Source organism: Octodon degus, unplaced genomic scaffold (genome assembly GCF_000260255.1).
Source record: "Octodon degus isolate 3935 unplaced genomic scaffold, OctDeg1.0 scaffold00131, whole genome shotgun sequence".
Taxonomy (NCBI): Eukaryota; Metazoa; Chordata; class Mammalia; order Rodentia; family Octodontidae; genus Octodon; species Octodon degus.
Genome location: NW_004524707.1, coordinates 280,607 through 292,699, shown reverse-complemented (window position 1 = coordinate 292,699; position 12,093 = coordinate 280,607). Strand labels below are relative to the sequence as shown.

Here is a 12,093-nt window from a genome sequence, read left to right as displayed (position 1 = left end):
TAAAGACAGGAATAAAGTTAGAAGAACACAGGAGCAGAGAAGGAAGGTTGGAGAAAAAGGAAACATGGAGAAATGATTAAGAAGGGAGGAGGAAAAACAGAAGACAAAGCAAATGTAAAGTGGGTAAGAGGCTTGGCAAGAGCAGAGGGGACCTGAGCTTTGTGGATGTCTGCATCCCAGGATTGTGTCAAGCTACATGATTGTGGGAGGGAGGGAAGCGGGGCCTTCCTGCAGGCCCACTTCTCGGGCACTGCTTGGTGATCGCACTGTGGTAGGGATAGCTGAGGGCTTAGGAGCTGGCAGACAAGTCATCCGGGAAACTGGGCCAGAAGGTGCTGGGGCAGCCTGGCTCTGAAGTCTCTTGGGGTCAATCCGCACATCCCATCTGGAATCACACCCGCATACTGCACATGGCTTCTCTTGAGATACAATCTCCCGTCAGGAGAGGACACTTTGCTGATGGAGAACATTGTGACAATGGTGGGCTGCTCAGCCTGCAGGTCATCAGCTCCTTGAGGCCACACGGAGGTCACTGCGTGCTGTCCATGCCAAGCCACACTGAGGCTGCTCCAGGCCCACCAGCGCGTGCTACCCTTGTCCTGCCCACCTGGCAGAACCACAGGTCACACCTACCTCCTTCTGGGGTGGTGAACTCCTTGGTCTCACTGCGGGGCCCATCGCCTCTCCCATTGACCACAACCATCTCCAGCTTGTAGTTACTATAGGGGAAGAGGCGACCCACCACGCCCCGGGTGCGGTCGCTGGAGAAACTGGCTTGCTGTCTCTTCTGAGACACCCACAGGTTCTTCAGCAAGCTGCTCTCACGCCAGTAGTAGGCCTTCGGGAAGAGGCAGGCTCGTGAGAGGTCAGGTGGCACATCGGGTTAGTGGTTAGTGGTGGTGATAGTGACTGGTCTTCCTTTTGTTCACTATAGGCTCCAAGTCCCAAATGCCTCCAGGACTGGATGAGCAGCCTTGGAGTCCCCCCTCATTAGCCACTGGCAAATATGAATTTGTGCTGAATGAGATAAGGCTATGGCTTCACTCATTTTCAGAGCTATGGCCACCTTTTTGGGGAATGGGCAAACTGGCCACACTAGATCTGAGCTGCTCCATGCATCATAAGATTTATTTCCAAGTTGGATAACATGTTGCTCGACCAGGCTGGAACCACAAGTAGGATCCAGGAGGTCCAGCATGGAAAGTTCTGCTCTAGGCGCAAAGACCGCATCACTTGGAGTTGATTAGTACAGTTTAGATTGGCGGCAGGCAGGTGTTGACAAGGAGCAGGTTACCCAAGGAAGGCTGGATGTGAGCAAAGGCTGGTTTAATCCTTTGAAGCCAAACGGTCTCTTTTCCTATTGTTTGAAGACCTTTCGAGATGAGCCACACACATACCCAAGGGGCAGTCACAAGTCCAAGTCAGTGGTGTGTGGGGCCTCATGGTGGTGGAGTTTGGGCAGGACAGGATGGCTACGGAAGGTGGTAGTATCACAGGGTGCAGTGGAGGTTTGATTAGCAGTGGGAAGGAAGCCAGGCTGTCACAGCAGTGTCACCCATGCTGCCCAGAGCAAAGGAAGGAGGAAGTCCAGATTAAGGGGAACTGATGGTGGCTTTAGCCAGAAAAAGATCCAGGCAACAGGCGAAGGGCGCAAGTCGCTGCTGGGAAAGAGCTCGCTTGAGTGCCTTCCTATTCCTAGTGCCAAAATCATTTTCCGAGAGGAGACTGACCCTTTCCACTATCAACCAACTGCTGATGACTTCTGAGGCCAGAGATTCAGCGCTGACCCAGGGTTACAGCTTCCCGCACTTCCCAGCACACGAGGGAGAGCTCTGCATACCCTGGGTTTTCTCTCCCATCTCTGCCCACCCTTCCAAAGGCAGGAACCTGGGCAGGACCAGGACAAGCCAAGGGCCTTGACACCCCTCCTGCTGCAGAACCCTGAATCGGCTATGGCAATAGGGCAGGTGCCTGTACCACTTCGGTGGCTTTGCCTGTTAGGGGCGGCATTTTGGAGCCACTGGGGAAGCAAATAGCAGGGGTAGGGATGGAGCTCGCTGGAGTCTTAACATTGCACCTGAAGATACATGTGTGCCCACTCACACGTGTGATGAATGCACATGCTGTGCCACGTCAGCCCAAACCCACCACGCTTGTCAGGGCTTTCTGCTGAGCAGAATCTCCAGAAGCTCCTCTGCAAGACTCATCTGGGCATGAGCATACGTATGCAGTCATGAGCCACAGTGTCACTGCCGGCGCAGGACCACATAGGTGATGTGAGGCTCAAAAAGTCCTATCACGAGGTGACAGAATAGCCACCAAAACATTGCATCGCACTCATTACTCACATCTGTGACGCTGCTAGCATAACAAACCCACTGCGTGGTCAGGCCTGTGACACTGTGGCACTTACCGTTATGCGCAGTTCACAGTACTTGGTAATGGTAATAAACAACCACTGAGTGGGATGATGTACTTACACAGTACGTTTTTAACCATTATTTCATACTTTTTAATCCTACTCTAAGAAAGCATTTCCTGTACTGCAGCATTATGCCGGCAGCAGCTGCATGCAGCCTGTGTTTACTCTGTTCCTTGATTGCACCAAGAGGCCACCTGAGTGACAGATTTACATCAGGGAGGTTCGTGCCCACACATTCGGATGCTGGTGCAATGCTGAGCTTGCCCAGCAATGCATTTCTCAGGACACGCCTGTCATTAAGTGGTTCATGACTGGATACGTATAATTTTTCAACAGCTCATCCTAGACATCATCTTGAATTAGCTGTGGATCCAATACATTTCCCTAGTGCCCTGCGCACCATCTCTGCTACCCCTTGCCCTGGTTAGCATGCCAGGCTGTTAGAGGATTGGGAGTGGCCTCCTCACTCGGTACTCCCGGAGCTGGCCTTGGACCGTGTCGGAGTAGACCCGGTTCCACTGCAGGCCGATGGCTGTGCTGTTCATGACTCGGACCTTAACGTCGGTGGGCGCAGCCCGGGGATCTGCAATGTGTTGGCAGAGAGTGGGTTAAATGGGCAGGGCTGGCCCTTGGTGCCTACATCCCATCCGATGTGTTCTCTGCTGGCCAGTTCCCACCCCACTGGACGCTGGGGACTCCAGGAGGGCAGGGCTATGTCTTCTCTTTCAGGCTACACTTAGAGGAGTAGAGGAAGCTTTAGGGCAGGAGAGCAACAGGCCAGGCCAGAGGGAGCCCACCTGCGGGGCGATGAGCTGTGCTCTGGTCACTCTGCACCCTCCCCGACCTGCCCTGTGACCCAGTCAGCTCCTCTCTCATCTGTTGGGCACCTCTGCTCTTGAACTCCAACAGTGGGGCCAACAGGAGGTTCAGGGCGGGAGGGAAGGTGCTGCTTCCCTGGCTTTTTCTCTGCTGGGCTGCAGATTGACAGCTTAGCACTCTCCTCCAAGGCCAAGCTCCTTAGAGTGATCCTCATGGGTTCGGTGATGCTTTTCCCTGGCCCTCCAGGCTCAGAGTGGCATAATGGCTGCCCACACTGCAGAGGTTCATGTGCCTGGCTGTGCACCCTCTAACCCTGTCCACACATTATTAGTGGTTCCTTTTGAGCAATATCTATTTTCTGTCAGCAGGAGGCATTACTCACAGACTGGGAGATGCTATGGCTTCACTCAGGAAGTGAGGCTGATCCTACAAGTCCCTCAGAAGGGAGGATCATCCCCTCCCTCTGTTCTCCGCTCTGCTACAGTGTGGCTGCCCTGACACTAATCTATCAGGGCACAGGACCCATGGTAGATGGGAGACAGGGGTGGTCCAGGAAGCCATGGTTAGAGACTGCCCTGTCTACACCTGCCATCCAGCATTCCCACTAAAGCCCTGTCCAGAAGTGGATGGACAGAATGCTTACTGACTCATCTCCTCTCCAGGGGGTCTAACCCATGCCCCCTCTGCCGGCTCAGCCCTCATGCCTGCTAACTGTGGCTCTACTCTGGGCCCAGCACTGCCCCTTCTGAATGCACTTTGTCCAGTCACACCCCTCTTCTTTTCCTTCTGCTCCCCTCCACTGCCACGCTCTCCTCTGGGACTGAGCACACACTCAGTGGGGCAGCGGTCATCCTAAGCCAGGAGGGGACTGTGCTGATCTGCTTTGCTCAGGAGCCTGCAGAACCGAGCCCTGGGCACAAAGACGCCACCACCCTCTGGGTGGCTGGCACACTGCAACAGATATGTCTAAAGCCTTGCTTTACCCCTGCCACTGTGAAAGAACTCTTTTAATGCTCAGTTCTGAGGGCAGGGAGCAGCAAACTGGGAATGTTGGCAGGTGGCTGGTCTACAGCGCTGAAGACTTCCACAGGGCTCAAGGCTTGTGCTGCCCACAGGAGGAGTCCAGCCTGCAGCCCAGCTTCTTTGAGGTGCTAAATGATAGCTTTTTGGGGTAGATGTTAAGAGACTTTCTGGGGCCTGGTTTGGGATCTAGAGACCTGGGCACTGTTTTCAAGCATGATGTATCTACTGTCTCTATGGAGCATGGCTTTCTCTTCGGGCTTCAGTTTTTACAACTGCACAGTATGAGTGCTGGACTGTGACAATATCTGGCGATTCTAACTGGTGTCAGGTGATCTTCCCTCCCCTGTACCCTCCAGGCCACCACAGGGTATTTATTTCTCTTTCAGGCAACCAGCTGAGCCTCCGTGAGGATCCTGACCTGTGAGTGTCCTTGTGTGGCCTAGCCGCAGGATCCTGCCTAGGGAGGAGGGGAGAGGCAGGTACTCACAATCTTCTCCGGAGTAGCCAATGATAGTGTCGGGCTCTGGGCCCTTCCCAAAGTCGTTCTCAGCCTGGACCCGGATCTCATAGGGTACATAGACAGGGGTCTGCCCCACCACATAGCGAGAGCCCCACACCGTCACGTTGTTCCACGTCTCTCGAGTCTCTCTCCGCCTCCACTTGACGATGTAGCGCAAGTTGGGTCCAAAGGCGGAAGTGGCATTCATGGGCTGCACAGGGTGACAGAGAAACAGGCAGGGCAAAGGGTACAGGTGAGGAGCTGAGTCCGCCACAGCTTGTCCTCTCTTTCTGTGCCACCCTCCTTCCTCCCCACAGCCTCTCCAACACTGGTCAGCCCCCCATGCAGGGAAGAGAGAGCACACCCCTCCTCTGCTGAGTCCCCTAAAGCCCAGAGTGCTGTAGTATGGAAAGATTTCTCTTTCTTTCTTTCTTTCTTTCTTTCTTTCTTTCTTTCTTTCTTTCTTTTTTTTTTTTTTTTAAAGAAGGTCTCCCTATGCAGTTAGGTTGGCATTAAACTTCCTATGGAGCCCACGCTGGCCTCAGACTCATGGTGATCCTCCTGTCACAGCCTCCCAGCATACACAGTTTCAATACATTACACTTTATCTGAGACACCCCCATTTGTCAGTACAAAGGAAGTAAAGGCTGTATTTTCAACAGTGCTCCCTTCTAGGACAAAAGCCAGCCAGTGAGTGATCGTCTCCCAAATCAGCAAAGGATGACCTTTGATGCCACCTTCTGATAAGCTCAAAATTCTAGAACTGATGTTAGTTCTGCCCAATCCATGTGGAGGCCGTTCCTTTACACTCCGAGAACCTGGCCCAGGAATCCCACCCCTGGAGCCTACCAGGTTGAGTTGAAGGCCCTGGCTCCTGAACCTGTGCTCAGCCTGAAGTTGTTGTAGTGTGTGGCCGAGATGGGGGTAGGCAGACCCCCAGTGGCAGGAATGAGGAGACTCTGAGCACTCTCTGTGTCTCCTGATTCCACTTCTTGGAGCAGCGACTTAGAAACGCTAATATGTCTTGGCTGCATTTCTGTCTCTCAGACTTGGAAGCAGTTTAGAAAAAAAACTGATTTGGGGATCACATATCTCAGATTGGAGCCAGTGAAGAGGGGACCTGACCATCCTGGAGGGAGGCGGCCCTTCATCTCACGGAACCACTCTGTAAGTAACAAAGGGCCTGCCCCGGACGTGTCCCAGATGCTCCCAACATCTCCACTGCAAAGACCAGAGGATGCAGCAGAGCACAGAGCTGGGGTTTCTCCCAGCGCTTCCCTAAAGGCTAACCCAAGGTCTTCCTTCCTCAAATTAAGTGCCTCTTAGTTTACTGGCATTCTCCAAGAGCTCTGCTAGACTTGGGCAGCCTATGAGATTTGGTTGCCTCCACCTCTGTCCTCTCTGATACCTGGCTCTTGGACACACATCCTGTTTGGATTCTGAATGCCCAACTCAGAGTGGGGCACATCTCAGAGGTCAGCTACCCAAAGCAGCTACCTAGCCTGAACCCCGCTATGGCCGTAGGGCGGCCAGGGCAGCCTCCCATGTGTGTGGGCTGCGCGGGGAGCATGCCTACCGTCCATGTGATCTCCATGTTGTTCTTCCTGGTCCCCTCTCCCTTCACGTCACCAGGATTGGACTCCGGGGCTGGAACCCAAAAAGGGACAGAATTGAAGTCCAGTGTGTCCTTCTAGGGCCCAGTAAGTGCCCAGCTCCCACTCCCTGGTCGGTCCTTCCTATGTATCTATACACTCTGAACTCCCTCTCTCCCATGTGCACAACATGCCTTGCTAGCTAAGACTTACACTCCCAAAGCAGAGCTAATTTCCTCTGAATTTTAATCCTTTACCAGACAGCATTTAGCACAAGGCTTTCCACACCGTGGGTGGCCAATAAGCCAACTCAATGCAGATTATCCCCTCACGGATTATCCACTAAATATGTTTCATACCAGACTGCTTTATCCCCTGCATTTCATATCTTTTTTGGGAGCATCTCCATCCTCTATGAGTCGCTGCAATCTCAGAAATCTAAACACTCCCCAAGTACATCTGGGGAAGAAAGTGACTTACATTTGCAGACAGATTGCATTTCTGCTGCACAGCTTGACCACAATCTCCCTCTTTCAGCAGACAATCAAGTATCAACAATCATATCAATACTAATAAAAGCAGCAATTAACATTTACTGTGTGTTTACCACATGCCTGGCGTCGCAGAAAGCCTCCACCTCCCTTCTCAGATGGAGTCCCCACAGTAACCCTGTGACGTGGACGGCATGACTGTTGTGCTGTCTCACCGCTGAGGGGCTGGGCCTTGGAGAAGTACCTGGCCCAAGTGCATATGGCTAGGAACGAGGGAACTCAGCAGGAACTCGGGGTGCCTGGCTCCAAGCTGTTGTGGTGCCCCCAAGTACTCACGTGCTCCACTGGTTCGGTAGCGCTCAGATGGGAGGCTGGGGTGGCTGCTCCCGACCTCATTGATGGCAATGACCCGGAACTGGTAGTTGACATAGGGGGACAGCTGGAGGACAGCTGAGTTAACGCTGCCTGGGAACTTGGAATGGTCATGCCAGACCCCTGGTTGGAACTGGTCCTCTTCAAACTGGACGACATAGTCTGCATGGCCAGAGAGACAGAGATGCTTTGGGGGCTGGGCTGGTGGTATCCTGCTGTAACACACTTCCTCCGTGGCTTCCCTTTATTGGTATCATCACTCTCAGGGGCGATGATACAGAAAGCAATCGGGGAACAGCCAGGGAACAGGCCAGGCAGGACAGAGGTGCGGGAGACAGCAGGGAAGGCCTGTGCTCTGGCCCACCATTACCAGCCCTCCTCCCTGGTTTTGGAGCACAGGGCCCCAAGCTGACCTGTGATGGGGCTGTTGTTATCGTCTCCTGGAATCCAGGTGAGCCTCACGCTCCGCTCAGCCAGGTCGGTGAGCTCCAGGTCCCGGGGCCGGTCTGGTCGTCCTGGCAGCAGGAGGAGAAGGCATCACGCAGGACTCCTGAGTTGGAGCTGAGCCTCCATGTGGCAGCCCAGCCCCAGATAGCTCCCTGTAGGGTTAGGTTTCCACTGCCAGCAGATCCAATCCCAGCCTGCCTGGAAGCTGGCACAGGGATCACCCTTTTCCCTCCAGGGTTCCCTCAAATTCCACCCCCACCCGAAAGAACATCACAGGATGTAAAGCAAGGGCATGAAGAGAGAACAGGGAGTACCACCCGGTTTCTGTGAATGTCCCTGGAGCACAGTGTTTGGAGAAGGCTGCCTTCTTCATCAGAAAAGCTGAGGCAGAAATGTGAGATTTCTCTCCTTTTCTCCTGATAGTCACCTTCTGGTCTGTGACTGAGTGAGGGAACCAGAGCCCAAGACAGGGCTGCAGTGCTGAGCAGAGCACAAGGCCAGGGAATGGAAGAAGACTTGGATCACCCAGCTAGGCAGGAGACACAGACTTTGAGGGGCCCAGCAGGCTTCCTTGTAGGGCGAGGGCAGCGCCTGCCTGGAGCTCTGGTCCCCTGGGCCTGCTTCAGTGAGGACAGCCTCCATCCTGGCCTGGGCATAAAGCCATCCAGCCACTGACTATCAGGGAAGCAAAGATACAGAAAACTATACTGCCCAAATAGCAATATCCATATTCTAGCCAGTTATGGAAGGATATGAAAGGTGAGTCACATGAAAATACATTATTCCGTGTTTACGTGTGTGCACACGTGTGTGACTGTGTGGGCAGACTCTGCATGGACGTAGTGCAGCAGATGTGGGGAGGCCGCAAGCAACGACACCACAGATCCCAGGCAGGGAGCTGACTTTCCTGAGCTCTGAGGCCAAGCAGGGCATGAATAGGCCCCCTCAGGGAGAGGTGATGTGGCCGCAGTAAGGAAACAGGACGAAGAGCTAAAGCCTTCTTGGGTCAGCCTATGGGAGAAACCCAGAGCAGGGCGCGCTACCAGCTCAAGGAGAAGGTAGACGCAGGCACCCCAGAGGAGGCCCCACATGATGGAGCGTGTGGGGTATTGCCAGGAGCCACAGACCACAGTCCTCTCCCATGGCACCTTCCTCCTCTGGCTCCACCCCCGGATGTGTGGAGAGGCCACTGGCCAGGGCCGGAGATTAGTAGGAATTACCTTTGGGCAGGGCAGCCAAACGGTTAGTTGGAGTGGCCTGATCAGCTGCAAAGGGAAGACGAGTTAAGCAAGTTAGCAGGTTACCAGGGTAGAGGTGTGCTAGAAGGATGGGGATGGGTGTCTGGGACCCGACAGCTGCCCCTGGCGGAGGCAGTCCTGGCACAGTGTCACCTTCCCTCTGTGGAGAGCCTCCCACCTCACAGAGGCTATCTTGTGTCTCTTCAATGGCTGTTTCCTTTCCATCCTAGGGCCTGGGCCCACCAATGGCCCTCCACTGCAGGAGGGCAGGGACACACATTCTCATGGCCGTAGATGCCCAGAAAGAAGACAAAGGAGGGCAGGGACAGCAGGGCTCTGCTGCTGTGGAAGCGATAGGCCACCTTCCCTTGGCATGGGACAACTTAGTATTTGCAGTTCAACCCGGCCACAACACAGGAAGAGGTGGCATCAGCTTGCTCAGGGCATGGCACACTGATATGCCACCAAGGAGGAGCAGCACGAAAAGGGAGGGTTTACAAGGGCTGCTGGGAACAGAAAACTCAGCCCAGTCACTCATATAATTGACTTAGTGGAGTTAGCTGTGAGTGAGGTTACTAAAGGAGATCACAGTGAGGAACCCTCCCCTCTGCTACTCTGGTGTGCTTCCCCTGGGATTCGGGGAATTAATAATCACACATCAGAGAAGGGACCATTAAGCTGCCTGAAGTTTGACCTGAATGTGGCAGCTCCCAAACCCAGAGACCAGAAGGTAGGAGGTTGCCAGGCCTGGCCAGTTGCTGACCACAGGCGCTGCCCTTGGGACCATGTGGGGCTCACTGCTGGCCTGCCTGCTGGGGAGCAGCGAGGAGGGGACATCAGTGCTTGGTGTGGGTGGTGGCCGTTACCTAGCACAGTGAGGTAGGCCTTAGCCAGGTCTTGGTCCAGCTCAGTGCTGGCCACACATGTGTAGCTGCCCTGGTCTCGCTCTGCCACGCCAAAGATGGTCAGGGAGTCATCTTCCTTCTTCATCCTGCAGAAGCACGATGCAGGGGGTGGGTTGGGAGCTGGGCGCTACCTGCTGCTTCTTCCCGCATGGGGATATGAGAAAAGGAAGAGCGTAGCAGCAGGCCCAGATGGGAAGCCACCATCCTGCCAGGACCCTCAGGAAAACACTTATTCTACTGAGCTATCTTCCCAGCCCCCCAAGGGCCCTCAAGTCTGGCTGTGCATCAGAAACCCTCAGAGGAGCCTTGAAAAACAGTCACTACCTAAGCCTCAGTTCTATGTCAGTGAACACAGTGTCTGGGCAAGGGGAGGGTGGGCCTGAGGTGGAGGGCGGGCTCAGAGCAACACACTATAGTGGGTAGGGTGGGCTGGGGTCAACTTTGTTTTCTACTGGAGAGCAGTGGTACTGTACACAGGGCTTACCTGGGAGGTAGCAGAGGAGGAAAGGGAAGATAGAGGGAAACAAAGGAGGTGGGAAGGAGCGAAGAGTGAAAGACTGGAGAAGTGGAGAGGGTGGAGAGAAGTGAGGTGGAGGAACAGCAGGGAGCTGACAGGAGGCGGATATAGGGTGAGAAAGACAGCCTGCCTTGAGGAGGGGAAGTTACGCTGGCTGTCACCCCCTCCTCAGTAGCTTCTTGGGGACATGCTTGGCCAAGGAGCATGGGAAACTGAAGTACCCCACGCTAGCACCAGGACAAGGCAGGGAGGGACAGGAACCTGTTTCCGATGTAGAGCGGCTCATCATCCTTCAGCCAGGAGACAGTGAGTCTCAGTGAGGGGTCGTGCTTCACACGACACTCCAGCTGCACGGTGGTGCCCCTCTTGGCAATCTGGTCCTCAGGCATCCGGAAGATCCGGGTGGGGTCTGTGCAGACATCCAGGGAGCTGGCCATCGATTGGCCCAGCCTCTGCCCACCATCCCTACGTGGCCACACCATGTGACATGCCTAACCTTGAGGGCATGGGTCTGCCACCAAAGGTGGCAGAAACAGTATGTAGGGTAATGGTGTGGGTGATCAAACAGTAGGTACTTCAAGTGCTTCCTCCTGGCTTGGGGATAGGATACCACTTTAGGAGTGGCAGTGGAAGCTAGTGTAGACAGTGGCTTCCTCAGGCCTTCTGGATCTGGCTGATAATAAGCTGGTTCAGTGTCCCCAGCACCTGGGTCAGCTGGTAGCTCCAGGGGACATGTGCGTGCACATGTTGCAGCCCTCCAGGACGAAGGATTAGGCAGCACATTTTCTGAGGGGACACATAACTGGAAACGTCCCCCTCCCCCCCAGCTCCTATCTATGAATCCTGCCATTTACCTTTGACCTCCAGGCGGACTTGGTTTTCAGCCTTGCCTAGGATGTTGGTGGCCACACAGGTGTAGATACCTTGGTCCTCTTTGCGGATCATCTTAATTTCCAGGCTGCCATTCTCATAGACATGGTAGTTGCCACCATCCAGGTTGCTTCCCTGCCCATTCTTAAACCTCACAACAAAGCAGCAGAACACAGCATACTGAGAAGGGACCAGCCCAAGGGAGACCACAGGGCCAGTGGAAGGAGTCTCAGGCTGGGAGCTGGAGTCCTAGGCCTTGCAGGACCTGGCTCTGACCACTGGCGAGTCTCAGCCCCATCTGGGCCTTGGTTTCCTTCTCGGTAAATGAGGGTGTTGACCCAGATCATTGGCCACCTTCCTCCCAGGTTTGATGCTTAAGGGTCCCAGGTTTTAGTGAGTACTATTACAGGCCAGTTGGGAACCAGTGAGACAGATGGTCACTGTGGAGGAGGAGCTGTCTCCTGAGACTTACCATCGGAGGGTGGGAATAGGAGACCCAAAGAATGGGCAGTCCAGCCGTGTCCGGTTGTAAAGGATCACCCGAATGAGCTGGTTCCGGGGTGACAGCATCCGAGGTGGGACATCTGAAATTTCCAGAGTGATAAAATTTGGCGTGGAGTTCAATTCTTCCATCCTTTACTTCTCAGTCTAATTTCTGCTCATCTTCCCTAACTGCAGCTTTCCAGGGACCCAGACATCTTTCCCTGTCATCCTTCCCTCCTACAAGCCTCGAAAGGTAAGTTGGGAAGGGAGGATGTTTGCCTTCTGTCTGCCCTAAGCCTATTCATATCCATTCCAGTATTGCAAAAGTTTTCCTGAAATTACCCTGTGGGTTCAGCAGCTGCCCTCCCATAGTCCTCTTCATGCTTACAACCATTTTCCTTGGGAAGTACGGGGC

General features: G+C 54.2%; 1 protein-coding gene across 16 annotated transcripts in view; it reads right to left on the bottom strand.

Annotated features, from left to right (window-relative positions):
• Nucleotides 1-12,093, bottom strand: part of Nfasc (neurofascin) — a 191,064-nt gene that overhangs the window by 32,564 nt on the left and 146,407 nt on the right. For 9 of the 16 annotated variants that reach the window (XM_023701265.1, XM_023701254.1, XM_023701251.1 and 6 more), the window contains 11 exons: nt 11,668-11,779; nt 11,180-11,346; nt 10,587-10,734; nt 9,770-9,894; nt 8,886-8,930; nt 7,632-7,733; nt 7,183-7,380; nt 6,340-6,410; nt 4,752-4,974; nt 2,890-3,005; nt 634-838 (listed from right to left, as the gene is read on the bottom strand). In XM_023701265.1, the coding sequence (XP_023557033.1) occupies nt 634-838; nt 2,890-3,005; nt 4,752-4,974; nt 6,340-6,410; nt 7,183-7,380; nt 7,632-7,733; nt 8,886-8,930; nt 9,770-9,894; nt 10,587-10,734; nt 11,180-11,346; nt 11,668-11,779 (1,512 nt within the window). The remainder of the gene's footprint in view (nt 1-633; nt 839-2,889; nt 3,006-4,751; nt 4,975-6,339; nt 6,411-7,182; nt 7,381-7,631; nt 7,734-8,885; nt 8,931-9,769; nt 9,895-10,586; nt 10,735-11,179; nt 11,347-11,667; nt 11,780-12,093) is intronic. The other 7 variants (XM_023701259.1, XM_023701260.1, XM_023701262.1 and 4 more) reach the window with 2 other exon arrangements.